Consider the following 17,708-nt stretch of genomic DNA (forward strand, 5'->3'; position numbering starts at 1 on the left):
ACATTGTGTTGCCATGGCTACCTTGAACCGTTATTGTTATGGTAACAGAAAATACACAACAACAACATTCACTCTTAATTATCTTAATACTTATTGTTTTTTAGAACGTCTATTTATACATAACTAACTATTTGAATAACTTTATGCTATTAATTGGTGTAGTTTTAAATTCTGCTACATACGTTTGATTTTTTATCAACTAGCAACTGTTCATTTGTAAGTGTCACCTAACATTCATGACAATGACAGGTACCCTCCGCGGTTTGACATTTCTGTCAAATATTGTGGTTTTGTGCCTGTCTCGCAAATATTATCATGAATTTTCTTGTTATTATTCGGTTATAATGATTTTCCAAACAATTTACCAAACACCACATTAGTATATTTTCAATTAGTCTTAATATTTAAGTGAAAATTGCCAACATGCGTACTTCAGATGTGACAAAAATACATCCCGCCGGGAGGCAGGGGATTTTATGTTTTTCCGTGTGTGCATTGATTTTCACACTATCCTTCTTCTCGGGGAGTATCATGGGCTTCTCAGCGGAGCTTTGGGCGCTAACCTACTGGGGCCCTGGCCTGTACTTCTGCCTATTCAACTTCATTTTACGATACTGCTACAAAGGTTTCGTCTACGATGTAAGGACTTATTAGATTAGTATTTCTGCTTGATTAACAGTTTTTCTCTGTGATACAATTATGATAAGCGACGCTCTGAAATCCTGTTTAAAACGTTATTCATCCAAGTTCACCTGCATACACAATGTAACTTAATTTTTTTTTTATTTAAAACAATATTTTGTTGTAGGTGTCAGTCAGATCAGCATTCCTTGGATCTGCATTTGCAACGGGAATCTTCCTGGCTTCATTTGACAGTGGTTGGAGCACTTTTGGCTTGTATATGATGATACTGTCTGCATTCCACTTCTCCGAGTTCATGGCTGTGGCACTGACGAACCCGCGGACACTGACCATAGACTCATTCATATTGAATCATAGTGTACAGTATGGACTGGCTGCAGTGGCTAGCTGGATAGAATGGGGTGTGGAATATTACTTCTTTCCTGGTAAGTAATTTGAAGTTTGGTTTTGAGTCTTGGTTATTTAGTTACAAACATTATAAGCCAGACATGCACTTTAGTTTGCAATGTAATGAAAATAGTTTCATTATTAACAAATACTGCATGTCAGGGGTCGGCAACCTTTTGGCAGACATGGGCCACATAGTGAATATAAGTTTTTGGTAAAAATTTATTTAATACAAGCTTTTTCTGCCGACAGTACTTTTTGTTGACTGTAATTGCATTGCCATCCAAACTATATTTGCATACCAAATTTCAAGTCGATGCCATTAACCGTTGAAGAGTCCCATTCTGCGGAGACGATCCTGGCCAGACTACCAGGATGTGACTACCAGATTATTGTATTGTCACGCAATATACATAAGTATACCAAATTTCAAGCCATATCCAACTAATGGAAGTTCGTTGAATTTAATAACTAATTAATAACTAAATAAAAGCTTGTAAAAATAGATAAAGGCGGGCCACACTTGTAATATAAATTTATACCTAATATATCATACTGTGACAATGTGTGATTATCCTCTACCCTCATCCTCGTAATATCAAACTACCCGCTATCTCCTGTACTCTACAACAAGCGCCGGATCACTGTGCTTCCGGATACCGAACTGTACGCTCGCGTCACGTGACTGAGACAGAAAATTGCCCAAATTCTATGTTTTGTGAACTGCCGTGTGAATAGTGTGTGTGTCCGCCGATAGAAATGAGCTCGGGCCCGTGACAAGACCACAAACTATTTTGGATAATTGTGTGCTGGGACCGACCCACATCAGCCGTGAGTACCACCCTGATCCTCTCTTTTCCCTCGTCAAGTACACATTGTCACAATACCTAGTTAACTATTGCAGATAGACATTATAAGTGATATTTTAAAACAGTCCTGGGCTGCAAGAAGATAGGTCTCGGGCCACATGCGGCCCGCAGGCCGCGCGTTGTCGACCCCTGCTGTATGTTTTATTGCACTAAGTATAATGATATTATGTAATAATATATTATGCTTGAATGAAAATATGTCTGCATGGCATTCAAATATTATTACAAGGTTTATAGGCAGGGAGCGAAACTTTGGTGCCAATGATGGGCATATGACGTCAAGCTACAGTGTTTTTAGGGTTCTGTACCCAAAGAGTGCCAACGGAACCCTATTACTGAGACTCCGCTGTCTGTCTGTCTGTAATAAAAGGAATACTATTAAATTACGGTTTCTATATATTTTTTCAGAAATGAAAACACACTACTGGCTGTCAGGTATAGGTGTTCTGATGTGCATCGGCGGCGAGCTGCTGCGAAAATCCGCTATGTTCACTGCCAGGACCAATTTTAATCATACGGTAAGTATACTAATTTAAACATACTTAGTATGTTTAGTTGTAGTATATCATAATACTGTATATGGAAATATGTAGTTTTCCACAAGATTGAATAAATGACTTTCCTGCTTTTAAATGATACATAATATTTGGTCACAGGTGCAGTTTGTGAAGAGACCAGACCATGAGCTGGTGACTTACGGAGTGTACGCGTGGTGCCGGCACCCCAGCTACGTGGGCTGGTTCTACTGGTCCATCGGCACTCAGGTACCCTGACACGAGTTCCCAATCCTTTATATACGTCGACTCTGATATCCAGAGCTCAGAAAGAGTGAGCTGTGTTGAGAGTTTGCATAACATGGACATACCCTGTCATTTAATGGTAGTTGTACCATGTGTAATTTTATTATGCTAATGATTCATTAGGATTGCTTTTCTACTACGAGCTGTACGTCGCCGTTAAAACGAACACAAGAATTAGAACCTACCAAAAGTTTTTGGTTGATTTTATAAGTCGGCTTTCTAATAACTAAGTAATATTATATATATTTGTTGTTTAACTCTTCTGTACCCAGGTGACCCTCCTCAACCCTATATGCATGGTGATATACACCCTGGCCTCGTGGTCTTTCTTCCGCGAGCGGGTGTTCGCCGAGGAGCTGACGCTGCTGACCTTCTTCGGGCCGCAGTACTCCAAGTACCAGAAGACTGTGGGCACCGGCCTGCCTTACATCTACGGGTACACTCCGGAGGCTGCCAGACAGGAGCAGAGTGAACGGTGGACTGATTGAAAGCTGAATATCTCTGCTATGTGTTGTCTGTATTAGGAACAATAATTAATATACATTTCTCCAACCTTATGGTCCGTTTCTACCAGTGATGTTGCACAGCACATCTCTAGTGGAAATAGGTGAGCGGAGCGAGGCGAGGAAAATGAAGCGTTTCTTTTGATTCATGTAAAACAAATTCCTCATAACACATCCTCGCACATCTCTGGTTCAAACGGAGCCTAAGACATAGTATATATATATATATATAGAAACCTAAGAGAAGAACAGACAGGAGACCTAAAATATTTCTCATTTTGAATTCCGCGGAATTCTGATATTCCTCGTTAATTCAAAAGGGAAAGCGACAGTGGTGCCGACTTTGCTTATTTTGTTCGATTAAACAGAACTGACATCACAGATATCTACCACATAAATTAACAGGGCTTTCAGACAGTGTTGAAACAGGTTTTCAGAGTGGCAGTGGTGTTTTGTATCTGGGTTAATCAACTTTTGTTGCCATAGTAACATTTCCTGCGTTACCTAGAAATTACTTTTACACACACACAAACCTTTGGATTAGAATATGTATAAAGTTGTAATTAAGTAGTTTAAATAGTTTAATAGATAATCACTGTAAAAAAGTCATCCTATGGGAAAGCAGGGCTACTACGAAACTCGAAACTCGAAGTTCGTATCGCACCGTCCCTCTCGCTCTCGTATTTAATGGTATGTGTCAGAAAGATCGTACGACACGAACTTCGAGTTTCGTAGTAGCCCAGCAGGCCTAGCCTAGTGTAGGTGAGACGGGCAACCACTATCTCTGTAAATCAAGTACGGTGAAACTGTTCCAGTGCAAAACTTAATTTTATGTTATCTGTAATGCCACTGTTTCCAATTTTTTTTTTGTTTTACCTATTAAAAGTTAAATCCACTAAAAGTTGGGATTTATGACAGTTTTAAGGCAATTCCTTCATGGTTCATCTCCTAAGTATGCTAATAGTATACATTGCAAACATGGTTCTAAGAAAGGGACAGAAGAACAACAGATAAAAGTGATTTCACCCACTGACATACATTAAATTTGTATGTAAATATTTATAAATTGTCAGTATGCATTTAGTAGTAAGTGTACTTCAACTTTTTATGTTTTTGGCAGCCAGTTGCTTTAGGCTAGCAACCACTACTGCCATTGACACCTGACAACAACAAATTGTATTGTAAGTAAGTGTATATATTAATATTTTGTGTTCATGTTATAGCTGTTTATGAAATAATAATATATCATATACCTCACTTATTTTTAGTGTGGTAAATATGTAATGTTTTACCATCCTATTTATCTTGTTTTTTCAATTAGTTTCAGTAAACTTCAATAAGCTAGTTGAAAAAGCAAGAACTGTACCGACAAATACAATGGCCAAACATTATTCACTAGCTCTGTGCTTACGATATAATATAAAGACTCTTTATTATATACACAGAGAGAAAAAAATTACATAATTTGATGTAACACAATTTTCTCAGAAATGTTGTTTTGCCTAACTGACCAACCTGAACCAATCTGTAACTTGCACTATCTAAAAAGTTCGTCTAATTAATTATTTCACCGAAAAAAGCTCTGCGCAGGGGGCGACACTAGCGCAAACTCACATGACAACGTCAGTTCTCTATATTTTGTCGCCATGACGGATCATGCATGACCAAAGAGTATTAGTAGGTAGGGTACCATCAGCCAAATATGTGGTCTACCACCCTAAAGTTGATAATCGTTTGCATGTCGTAAAACAATAATTCCAGTAGACGTGTCTGTCAACTTGAAAGTTCGACATTAGCGACATATTTATTTGATAGAACTTGTTTGAAAATTGATAGACCACTTATTTGGCTGATGGTACCTATAGAAATCATGACATATTTATTAGTAAGAAAATAACTTAGTGCTGGCAGTTGGTTACTTTTTGTTTTAGATTAGTTGTGGCTGGTATTCTATCGAACAAGGAAAGCTCTTCCGTACTCGACCTGAAGTCCACTGGCAGTGTCTTATCCCACCTCGACTTTGGCGGAATCATAGCATCGTTCGATGGGGCCATTATAATCCCAAAAACTGAATTGAATACGGTATTTGACAACTCCTGATTTTGCCATATCTTAATATTATTATGAAAATATAGATATACAGATAGTGTTTAGCGTAGACAAAATTTAAATCAGTTAAAAATTGGATTTATAGTGATTTCTTGAAAAATCTATATACCTGTCTCTTTCTCAAACGCTTTTCTCTATGCAGCAAGTACGGCGGTACTGGCGTGTGACGTCACATGCCAGCATGTCTTTCTCTGTCTAATCTTGAATTTCAAATCTTTATAACTTTGTTATTTGTAAAGGTAACTTAAAAATTGATTTTCTATTCGATAACAGGCATTGTGTAGTTTTAATTTATAACAAAATATACAAAATAGTCAAATACCCTATTGAACAAAATAACATCATACATATTTACATCAATAGTAACGATAGGGCTCAGGCCTGAAATATCCGTTTTCCTAAAATGTATGTTTCGCAAAATGTCTGCTTTTCAGAATGTCAACACGCCTTTTGCATAATGTCAGCTTCTCAAAATATCAGCTATTTAAAACTGCCTGGCTTCAAAAATGACAGTTTTTGTATAATGTTCGCTTTTCAGAAAGTGCTTATTCTCAAAATGTCTGCAACCTCAAAACATCCGCCTTCTTATAACGTTGGCATTCCAGAAAAGTCTTATTCCCAAAATGTCTCAAATCATGGTCTTCAAATTTCATCTAAATCGGTTCAGCGGTATTTTATATTAGGTATAGATATTTATGTTATCAAAGAGTAAGTATGCAAGCAATTAAACCTTTTACATTAAGAACATTGATTTGAAAATAAAGCAGACATTATGGAAAAACAAACATAACAAGACTATAGCCTATTTAAAAAAGTGAACATAACGGGAAAGCAGAAATTATGGTAATGCTAATATTATAGGAATGTCAACATTATAAATAGACGACTTCCTGAGATTGTACACATTTTTAATAGCAGACATTTTGAGAAAGCTGACAAAATAGAAATGCTAACATTGTGAAACGCAGACGTTTTGAGAATTGTACATTTTAGGAAAACAGACATTTCAGGCCTGAGCCAACGATAGAGCTATATTTACAAAAATTTAATTGAAATAATATGATATTATGGCATCCTACGGAAATTTAAGATACTCCAAAAATTGTTTACGGTTTGTGCTAGTGCTCCACTCTGACGGCAGAAAATTGCACTAATATTCCCTATAATTCTCCTGGCACTTTTGAGCTGTCATAGGAACTTCTAGTTTATCGACTTCCGATACAGATATTTTATCGATACATGATAGAACACAACATATTAGAAAATTAAAAGTAGAGATAAACAACAGGCGGTCTTACCGCTCTAAAGAGCGATCTCTTTCAGTTAACTTTTGATAAGTTGAAAATTTGAAGTAGAGGTTTGAAATGAAAACAATTCTTTTTGCAATGTCTTTCGAAAAATGTTTAAAAGGCATAAAAAATCCACTAAATATATATAAGAAACAATAAAGTACTATTATTTAAATTCCTATTTAAAATTTCCAAATAGTATGCAAAGGTTATCTCAAAGAGATCGCTCATTCGCGATAAGACTGTCTGTTGTTTACTTATTCTACTCGTAATTTAACTAGGAGTCGAGGTGGTCGCCATGGCCGAAATCGGTCGGATCGTCATCATCATCATCAATGTTATTTTAAATATTATATTCTGTATTTATCGATATACTCGTACATATGTATATCGGAAGTCCATAAACGAGAAGTCCCTATGATAACTAGTGATCGGCGATCGGTAGCAATTTTTCGACGAAAGTTTTTCATGGATATGATTCTTTTAAATTTCGTGCACAATTTATATATATACCTATTGAATATGTATGTGTTTATCGAGTTTTATTACCGAGGTTTTAACATTTCTATTATGATTATGAAGTATAATAGGCCACTTAATTATCTATCGAACGAAAGTGCTTTGTTTTGTTCGGTTTAGTTATAATCTTTAAAAAAACGTCATAAATTAAGGACATTTACGCTGTTTTACTGCTTATAATTAATTATCTTAACTCTTGATTATCTTTTAAACAGTACGAGTTAGGCCACTGTCTTAGAGAAATTAACTTCATTTGACCTGTAGCTTGTCCCCTTAAAGTTAACGGAAATCAAAAATAACACGGTGTATTATTTGGTGTAAATATGCCTAGCGAATTTACTATGATGATTACTATTTATGGTTTTATTTTTAGCAACATAGACTCATCCATATTAGTCATTACGTTGGACGTCAAAGTGACATAAAATGCTACCGGTCGCCGAGCATTAATGATAACTTAAAAGTGCCACGAGAATCTCGGCCTCTGCTAATGACCTTCGTGTATTTCGTTCTCATTAAACGTTATGGATTTTGCCACGTTTCTCCGTTTTTACTCTGTTGTTGGACCCTGTTGGACGGTTAAATATGGCACTGTAATAATTTATGTTTTTTTTTTCTAATCACCATTCACTTTTTCAAGTAACATTAGTATTTCAATTCATTCCTCAATTATCATCATTAATCAGTTATAGTTATAACTTGTAAATAACTAATACTAATTATACCATCAGCCAAATATGTGGTCTACCACCCTAAAGCTGATAATCGTTTGCATGTCATAAAACAATAATGCCAATAGACGTGTCTGTCAACTTGAAAGTTCGACTTTAGCGACATATTCATTTGATAGGAACTTGTTTAAAAATTGGTAGACCACTTATTTGGCTGATAGGCCTCGACTTCTTATACTGCATTTCATGTTTCAATGAATGTACAAATATATAAATAAAATGCTACTAATATTTACTTACTGACTGTTTTCCGATTGTATATAGATGTTGATAATGCTTGATTGTTAAAAAGGTTGTGAATGTCTGATAAATGTAAATTAACCTCAACATTAAACTATGCTTGTTTTAAAGTTTTGTGCTTTCTTTTCTTAGAAAAAGTTCAATATGTTTGATGAAAGCAGCTGGTCCGATTTCGAGTCTTACTGAGTAGTATTTCCATTTTTTTTTGTCTTGTGGATTTCCATTTCATTTTTTCCGGGGAATTGAAACCTATATTTTGGTACGAGTACTTCCAGTTGTCCTAGAAACTTGTGGTATAAAGATAGATCAAACTACAATACAACTAATAAGAAAAATATGAAAATGTTTATTTTTTGTCTGTCTATAGCAGTAACCATCGAAAATGACCCCACACTACGTAGATACATTTTGCAGTTTTGCTACCTCTGTATATTTCATAGATACTGTACGGAACCGTCAGCACAAAGTTACTTTTTGTGATTTTCTTATGGGTTAAAATTACTCTCCATTTCGTCAAGGTAACTACCTACCCCGACCTAACGATTCTATTGGCTGATTGAAACTTATTTTAGGCAATTACGTATCTGTTTTTGTAAAGAAGTTTCGCGCCGTCTGATTAAATTTTGTGCTCATAAATTACGAACGACTCTATTGTCAAAAGAATAAGAGCTACATTATTTAGCACTTCCGTTAACCAAATAAATGCTAGTGACAGTACAGTCACAATTAACATCTGCCTCGTCCTACCAGCCCTGGAAATAGAGTCGCATTCGTATAAGATATTTATGCACGACGTGTTGTGTCAGATATGGGTGCTGGTGACTGTACACTGGCAGCCGTAATGTCAACATGCATTGTGTTGTATCGCGGAAAGCAGCCTCAATAACAATTAAGTAATGGCCAAAGCGGTTGTGCTACTTTTCTTGCTAGACGGTCTACCAGGTAATTATTACATAATATTCACTGGGACACTACATAATTAATTAGATTCCCTGAGTTAATTATTGAAATTAAATTCTGAAACTCGTTTCTTATATTATTAGGTAAGACTATCGAACCAACTGAATCGTAACCCACTGTGGAACCTTTTCGTAGAAAAAGACATAGTGACATCGCATTGCTTGACAAGGGAATTCACACTTACTGTGAGAGCGTTCTACGGTGGGTCAGGAATAAAATGGTTCGACTGTAACCTAAACTACTTTACAGCAGTTACCTCAAAAGTGTGATCCACGGAGCCTTTGAGGCGGCTTCGCAAAAGTAATAATTAAGTATAAATACTTTGGGGTATTGTAAGGTTACAGTTACAGAGCACAATCTCCCATTAAATCAGTTGTTTTTTACTAGGTATTTTAGGGCTCTGGCAAATAATCAGTTTTCCAATAGAGTTCCGTAGCCAAAACTTTGAGAACCGCTGCTTTGAGAAAAACTATAGCCTGGTTCGACTATAGCCTCCCAAGTTCTTGGGTTGTAGTCCAGGCTCACAATTCTGAGCTTTTCGGAATTAAAAATTACATTTCAAATTTACCATGAACTCGATGTAGGAGAACGGCGTAAGGAAACTTGTATACATGCGAAGCAGTTAAATAGCGTGAGTGCAGTTCCTTATCCAAATGCGGCGTCGGAACTACCTACAGTAAGTCTATGCCCAGCTACGATGCCCAGCGGTGGAATGCATTTAAGCTGGTGATGTTGATAACGTCACTGCCGTGTGATAATTTTTCAAAAAATGTTTTATACTTCTATATGAAAAAAATTTTTACTCGTAATGCACGTCCGCATAACAAAAAGTCACTTCCTATGCAAATGTTGTTAATTACGAGTTTTTCACATCGCAGTGACGATAAAGCAGCGATAAAGAGAATTTTCATTTTATAGATTTTAACAATGTTATGAATACGACACTAAAAAACATGGCTCCCGATGCAAACGGAAAGCCATGCCAGCCCACGGTTGCAGCACATATTTTGGAAATGTTTGGTAAAAATATCGACTTACCCATTACCACCGAAAAGATGGTAGATCTCGAAAATTCTACACATTACAAGCAAAAACTTAAAGAACTATCCGACGCACTTTATCATGATAAAAGGGGTACAGACGTCAGCAATTCTATCGAAATATCTAATGAGAAATCTTTAGAAAGATCGAGAAATTTTATTGAAAGTAATTACATTGACAATGTTATCAAAAATGAAGATATTAGTGAGTGCGAGATACCTCCAACTGATTATTTCAAGCACAATGCGACGCTGCACCCTAGCAAGGCGTCCTTTCCAGAGAGCGCGCCATTTTCGGCCGCCATTTTTGAGACGGTGTCAAACGTTACCGCGCAAACGTGTGGTGGCGCACTAGTGGCGCCCCACTGGGTCCTAACGGCTGCCAGCTGCGTTAATGTGCTGGGTCCTATCTTCAGTAACTCGTGAGTAAAATTTAGGATTTCTACCGTCTTTGTTTATTCCTACTAAATAAGCTGAGATGGCCTATATCATAGATATCTGGGTCATTTCTTCAGCATTTAATGCCGTTTTTCCCTCATTGCCGTTTCAGCAAATGTTTTTTTTTTATTTAAAGACAGTAAGTACTAGGTACCTAACCTACCTACCGATGTTAAATTTAGTTTGTTCAATGCGCTTGCGACTTCTCCTTCTGTTGTGGTAATAAATAATCGTGGAATTGTTAAGAGCAAAATATTTACTCATCTAAAGACTTAAGATATCAGAAACAACACAAAATTGTTAAACAAGGCTCTTACTACATGTGCATAATTAATTTATGTACCCACACTATTGCCAAATAATATTATACCTTACGCAACAAGCGAGGCCATTGCCTTTGTAGCTTTTGTTTAAAAATCTTAACCTTTATGAATTATGATGTGGCTTCAGGGTACAGTCAAAGGCTATTTCGGTTGGCCGTGGCAAGGACGTTGAACCTTTGTATTAAAGTGACCTTTTAATAGTTTATCTAATTAATTACTTACCTACATAGTTCGAGCTGCTTAGTTACCTAGGGCTTTTAATTTTCAGATCCTACCAAACAATAAACACGTCTTACATAATCGTAATCGGCGCCACTAACTCTTTAAAAGACGGCACAGTGCACAACGTTTCGGAAATAATTTTGCATCCTATCCCGAAAATTGCCAAGGATTCTGCAAGCCATCCGAACTACGTGCCCAACCAGGCTTTAATACGGCAGTGGCTGAACATCAAGAGGCCCATTGCGAACGTGAAGACTCCAAGTTTGGCGCTGTTGAGGATCGAACCAGGGTTGCAGGAGGGTGCGGTGGCGGTGATGGAAAATAGGACGGATTGGGATGGCGTCAACGCCAGGGTGTATGGGTGGGGTCTTGTGCCAGTAAGTTGCTTTTGACATCATCATCATTCATCATCGTTCACGCCTTATCTGTCCGGGACTCTTTATGTCTCAATCCGGGCTTTTGACACCGAGACAAACATCCTAACGAAATGAATATACTTAGATAACTTTTGCAAGACAAAAGATACTTACCAACAGCGGCATACACGCGAACTGTAAAAAGGGAAGTTTTCCAAGATGGCCGCGTTGTAGTTCCGATTTTTGTCGTACCTACAGTGACTAAGTTCATGCACATAATTCCTTTGAAAATTATCGTTATAAAATAACCATTAAAAGTAAGTGACTGTATGTCATGTCGTAATAAGCTAGTAAATATTGCTAAAATTAAGCATTTATTCTTATTATGCATATAATTATTAGAGCACGAATTAATTTACATTAATTCGGATTCAGTTATTTAATACAGATGCGGTCATCATCATGATCTCGGCCTAGTGTCACATCGTCACAGACCTTTTTTTTATTATGATAGGGAGGCAAACGAGCAAGAGGGTCATCACATCAGGCCTCCTCTTAGAATGAGAAGACTTGAGTCATAGTTCCCACGCGGGCCCAGTGCGGATTAGGAACTTTACTTCACACACACCTTAATTTGTTTCGTAGGGTCGTGCAAGTTTAATTCTAAACGTAATTTCGGATATAAAATCTGAAAGACTTGGAGGAATAGATAGATGCGGTATGATAAAATAAGGTTACGAAATATTATTTTGTAAAAAAATTGGTTTTGACTGTCGACGCAACAAACCTGTAAATTTTGTTTAATGTACTTGTATGTCTATCATCCAATCTACATATGAATATCAAATTTTAAGACATATTACAACTAATAATGCCCGAAGTTTGACTAGCGAGATTTGTTCGAAATGTAAGTACCTAACGCTAGCAGTACCTAACGCTAACAGTAACTGATAAAGTGATGAAGTGCAACTTCTTTATTCATGAAGTTACAGACAAGTTTCTATGTTTTTCTATGAGCCTGGTAAAAGCAAATAATAACGATCGAATGCTATGGTACAAGATCAATAAGTTTATGAGTAAACTAGCTTTTGCTCGCGGCTCTCGGGAACTGTGCATTTTTCTGGGATAAAAAGTAGACTATGTACTCTCTGGCCCATAAACTATCTTTATGGCAAAAATCACGTCGATCCGTCGCTCCGTTTCGACGTGAAAGACGGACAAACATACAAACACACACTTTCGCATTTATAATATTAGTATGGATAGGTAGGATTTGTATTGTCTTTTTTTTAGAATGAATCTGGTCCTGAAACTATGATGGCCGCCTCGCTGCCGTTGACTCTGCTGAGTCCTGAAAAATGCAAAACTGCTTACGAAGCCATCGAGAACAATTCAACCCTGTGTCTGTCGTCGAATGAAACAACTGGCAACATTACTAGGGTTAGTATTAATTAAGTACTAGCTGTTACCCGCGACTCTGTTCGTGTAGAATTTAGTTATCGGTACCCCGCGGGGACTATGCCATTTTCTGGGATACTATCCTATGTCCTTCCCGCGGGACTCAAACTAAGTATCTGTAGTATAATGTTGTATACTAAACTAGTACCTACCATTTTCACAGGAGCATCAAAAAAGTATGAAATAAAAAATGATACTATTATAATAATACCGCCTTAAAAAGCGTATCCTAAAAAAACTAAATCCCTTAGCGTGACCAGTTCAAAAAAATCCTAGTATCATTATACTGGGCCCATTGGCCCTGACTGTTGAAGTTTAAGTACTTAACATCTAGACTTCTAGACTTTTTTTCATTTTAGTTTTTATATAAAGTTTATTAAGACGGTTGGTTTATTTCATCGTAGGTACTCTACTGCTTAGTACACTGCATAGATATACTTGGACTATATACCTCTAAAGTTAGCTAACTAAAATTTAAATAAGAATTCATATTTTAATGAGAGAGAGTATTATGCGACTCACTGCCCTGGTGACTGACTTTGAAAGTGGACGCATAAATTACATTATATAAATTTCGGTATCATTTCATATCGCCAATTTTTTTTACAAATGATCCGTTTTATAAGTGTTCAAATGTATTCAACCCTATTTTTTTAATTTGCCACCATTCTATACTGCCACAATTCGCTGGTCCGACTCTAGGGTTATAATCCTACTAATATTATAAACTACTAATTGTGAAAGTTTGTGAGTGAGTGAGTGAGTGAATGTTTGTTACTTCTTCACGCTGAAACAGCTGGACGGATTTGGATGAAAAATGGCGAAAAGTTAGTTTACAACCTGGATTAAAACTTACTTACTTTTTATCCCGATGTTTCCACGGGGTAGGGATAAAATCTTGAAATAACAACCGCTGGGCTTAGAGTTATGAAATTTGGTGTGTAGGTAGCTGGACGTCTGGAATAACACCATAAGATACTTTTTATCTCGATGTTCCCACGGGATACGGAAAAAAACTCAAACTAATAACCGCTGGGCTTAGAGTCATGGAATTTGGCATGGGTGTTTTAATTTATCGTCAATGAAAACCACGATGTAATTTTAGGGAATTCCCACAAGAATTTAATAAAATCCCGGAATTTCAATTCAACTGCTGTATTCAATGATTTACGCGTGCGAAGCCGCGGGTAAACGCTAGTATAATGTAACCCTAACCATAGCGGCTCTACGTTACTTTGCCAACTTTGGACAAGACTTGAAGTTCGCGACGGTGACTCCCACAATGAACCAGCCTCTACAATGTTGCGCCGTACAGTAACAAAGCCTTTAATATCCGCGGCGCTACATGTCAAAAATCGGCCAAGTGCGAGTCGGGCTACGCGCAAAGGCTCCGTACTAACATTTGACAAATCGTCACTACTTTGAAAAAATCTCGTATCTCAAAGTAGATAATTATTCTGAGTGGACCTTATGAACATTACGTCAAGGTTCAATTTTGTTGACATATTGATTTTTGATACGAGATTTTTTCAAAGTAGTGACGAAATATTCAAGTAGCTTTCGAATGGAATTTATTTATCACTATCCCGCGAGAACTATCCAAGTTTTCGGAATAAAAACTGTCCTTCCAGGGGTCTCAAACTATCGGTATTTCATCTAAATCGGTTTAGCGGAACGCCTATTTATAGGTATGGGGGTATAGGTAGGGGATACCTGACTATCAAAAACTAGCATTTTGAAACATATTTTTTTTTATTCGACTGGATGGCAAACGAGCAAGTGGGTCATAGACACCTGCAACACCAGGGGGATTGCAGATGCGTTTGCAAACAGTTCCCTAAATAGAAAAAAGATCGTAGCAAACTTAAAAAAAAACGTAAGTCATTTTAAAAGCCTTATATGAAAATATGCCACGCTATTGATTTAAGCGACAAAAAAACTTTGACACTCATAAAGGGAGATACTCTAAAAACTTTTAATACGTAACTTTATCATACGACTCCGGCCTTACTCTACATATGCAAAATTAGTTTTCTAGAATATTGTAGACACGACAAACGGACATGACGTAACTATATGGGTTCCTACTAGGCTCCTACTACGGAACCTTAAAAATGGCCCCAGCCATGAATAATTACTACCATGTGACATTCACGATGTGATCAGCGTTAATAACCGTTAATCTGCGCGTGCTCATCGTCATTGGCTACGGATGGATTCATTTCCGTAAATTGGTGTTACTTTAATAAAGGAAAAAGTGTTAGTGAATTGTATGTCTTTCTCTAACTTTACGTAGCCGCTAGTATGTGAGAAATACTTAGTTTTAAGTATTTTTGTCAAATAACGACTTTGACTTGAGTTTCTTCTTAGGTAGGCTAATTGTATTTTTGAAAATACAGAGCTTGAACTAGTCTTGCATTAGTCGATGAGAAATCTTCTTACTTATTGCCAAAATAAGTGGGACAAAGAGATCAAATTGTCTTTAAAAATCTTGTCAGCATCTCTAAAGGATTCTTGAGATCCGCTAGGACGATAAGTTTTCACGCACAGTACTGCCATAATGTCAACTTTTCTATCACAGGTCAACTGTACCATTGTGAACCGGAATTGTTGAACCACTCGCTGTACTGTTCATAATTTAGCTGCGTTATAATATTACACTAGCGTTGCCCGCGGCTCAGTCCGCGTATGTATGAATGATAGTTTACGTCCTATATACACAAAAAAAGTCATAAAAATCGGTCAAACCGTTTCGGAGGAGTTTGGATACAAACACTGTGACATGAGAATTGAATATAATAGATATGCTAAGTAAATGTTGTCATTAATAAACCAGAATAGCATTACACGGCCAAATTACGAACAGTGGCAAACGGCTCAACTCAACGATTCCTGTTCACGTCACGACTGTATCTTACCAGTTTGTTTGTACCTACCTATTTTGAATTATCATGGAAATTTTGTAAAATCTTAGGTAAACACGTCACTAGTAGTGAACTAAAACAAACACTTACATGAGTATAAACACTAGTAATTAATAATAAATATAATGTTAGATGCAGTGTGTTCAACTAAGTTAATGCTTACTAAAGAATCCGGTAAAGCGTCGCCTCGTCAAACCGTAAAGGCGTCTTCCTAATTTTGATATATGACCTTGCAGATGAACGCCGGCGGGCCTGTCATGGTGGTCCAGGACGGCAGGGTCCAGCTCCTGGGGGTGGCCCTGACCGACGGCACCGCGCCGCTCCTCGCCAGCCCGCTGTCTGCCCACCGCGACTGGCTCGCGAGGATTATTGGCGTGCTATAGATACCTAAGTAACTATTCATCGCCATCATCTCGGCCTATATACATGGAGAAGGACCTATTGGGTTGTAGTGTCCACGCGGATCCAAGAAATATTTTATAAATAAAAAGTTTTTATTTTAAATACCTATATGTAAGTGTCTAATGTATTTTATATACATTGCAATGAGCCTTTGAATTAAATGAGTTTATTTATTATGCTTTTGGCATAATGTAAAATTTGTGGTCAACTCCTGTTCTCTGTCCTGCGGGAAATTCCAAAAGTCCCCTTCCACCTCTATAAATCCTAGGAATGATATTCTGTCAAATATCAAGTTTCGATAATAGCAGCGGCAGTTAGTTAAAGTAATTATATATCTTAATTGCAGTTAACTGCCACTTTGGCTGGAAATTTACATTCTGGGATAAGTATTCCGTCCATGTGAACTTTTTGTCGTGTAATCCAGATTGATTTAGGTTACTTACGTTAGTTTTATTCAATCCCAAAAGTTGATCATTTCTGAGAAAATTGCAAATTAAGTGAACACAAATTTTGACCAATTATGTCCATTGAACATTAAAGAAAATAAATAAGGGTGACCCATCATCATCATCATCATGCCAGCCTACATACGTCCCACTGCTGGGCACAGGCCTCCTCTCAGAATGAGAGGGCTTGGTGACCCATATAAAACACAAACTATAGCACAATTTGTGTTTTATTTGGGTCACAGGTACAGGTGCTTAATGTTTAAGGGAAAATGTAGAGCAAGATTAAATGTTCGAAATTATACCACCCGAAAATAACATTGTAAAGTAGTAAAAATCTATTTATGTAAAAAATAAAATAAAAATATTTTCGAAAATACAAACTGAGACATGGATTCACAGAAAAACCAGAAAAAGAGACCAGCGCTGGGAATCGAACCCAGGTCCTCAGCAATCCGTGCTGCGTGCTATAACCCCTACACCACCGCTGGACAGGAATCTAGACACGAATTTTTCCTATGCATAGGTACATATCTCAGGTTGCTTATTTCTACTACGCTACTTATGCAACAGCACTAGCGACATCTATTTTCCGCTCTCATCGAGAGACGTCACACTCTTTCGAACCAACCGCTCACCCAGACAAGAGATGTCGCTACTAAGCAATCAAATTATGATTGGTTTTTTGGAGTCTTTTTGTATTTTTTATTTCAACTCCAAATTTGTTACTTTTACGGGTATCCCGTGAAACCATATCGAAAATACAATATTGTATTTTTATTTGTGTTGTATTAAGTAACAAATCACAACACAACAGTAACAAATTTGGAGTTGAAATAAAAAATACAAAAAGACTCCAAAAAACCAATCATTAAAAATATTGTGTTTCAAATTAAAGCCCAAATTTAATTTTCGACCAGTTGACTAGATTTTAATTAGAAATACCGAAAGCATATGAGTGAAAATGTTGCTGTGCCTTGATTTGCTGATTCCAAGTGCTAAATTCCTTATAGTGTTACTTATCTGACATACGCACGCCTAATCAAACAA

At 37.0% G+C, this 17,708-nt stretch overlaps 2 protein-coding genes across 2 annotated transcripts; both read left to right on the forward strand.

The window, feature by feature from the left end:
- The first annotated feature begins 262 nt into the window (after positions 1-262).
- Icmt (isoprenylcysteine carboxylmethyltransferase ste14) lies at positions 263-8,199 on the forward strand. The gene is made up of 5 exons (XM_074100306.1): positions 263-639; positions 809-1,067; positions 2,307-2,416; positions 2,555-2,662; positions 2,971-8,199. Exons 1-5 carry the CDS (start codon positions 424-426, stop codon positions 3,184-3,186), a joined length of 909 nt encoding a protein of 302 aa, XP_073956407.1. The 5' UTR covers positions 263-423; the 3' UTR covers positions 3,187-8,199.
- Positions 8,200-8,798: 599 nt separating this feature from the next.
- LOC141437086 (U21-ctenitoxin-Pn1a-like) lies at positions 8,799-16,229 on the forward strand. Its single transcript, XM_074100310.1, has 5 exons — positions 8,799-9,031; positions 9,968-10,511; positions 11,119-11,449; positions 12,722-12,868; positions 16,047-16,229. The coding sequence occupies exons 1-5, from the start codon at positions 8,986-8,988 to the stop codon at positions 16,191-16,193; spliced, it is 1,215 nt and encodes a 404-aa protein (XP_073956411.1). The 5' UTR covers positions 8,799-8,985; the 3' UTR covers positions 16,194-16,229.
- The last annotated feature ends 1,479 nt before the right edge of the window (positions 16,230-17,708 follow it).

The sequence above is a fragment of the Choristoneura fumiferana genome, chromosome 17 (genome assembly GCF_025370935.1).
Source record: "Choristoneura fumiferana chromosome 17, NRCan_CFum_1, whole genome shotgun sequence".
NCBI classification, from domain to species: Eukaryota; Metazoa; Arthropoda; class Insecta; order Lepidoptera; family Tortricidae; genus Choristoneura; species Choristoneura fumiferana.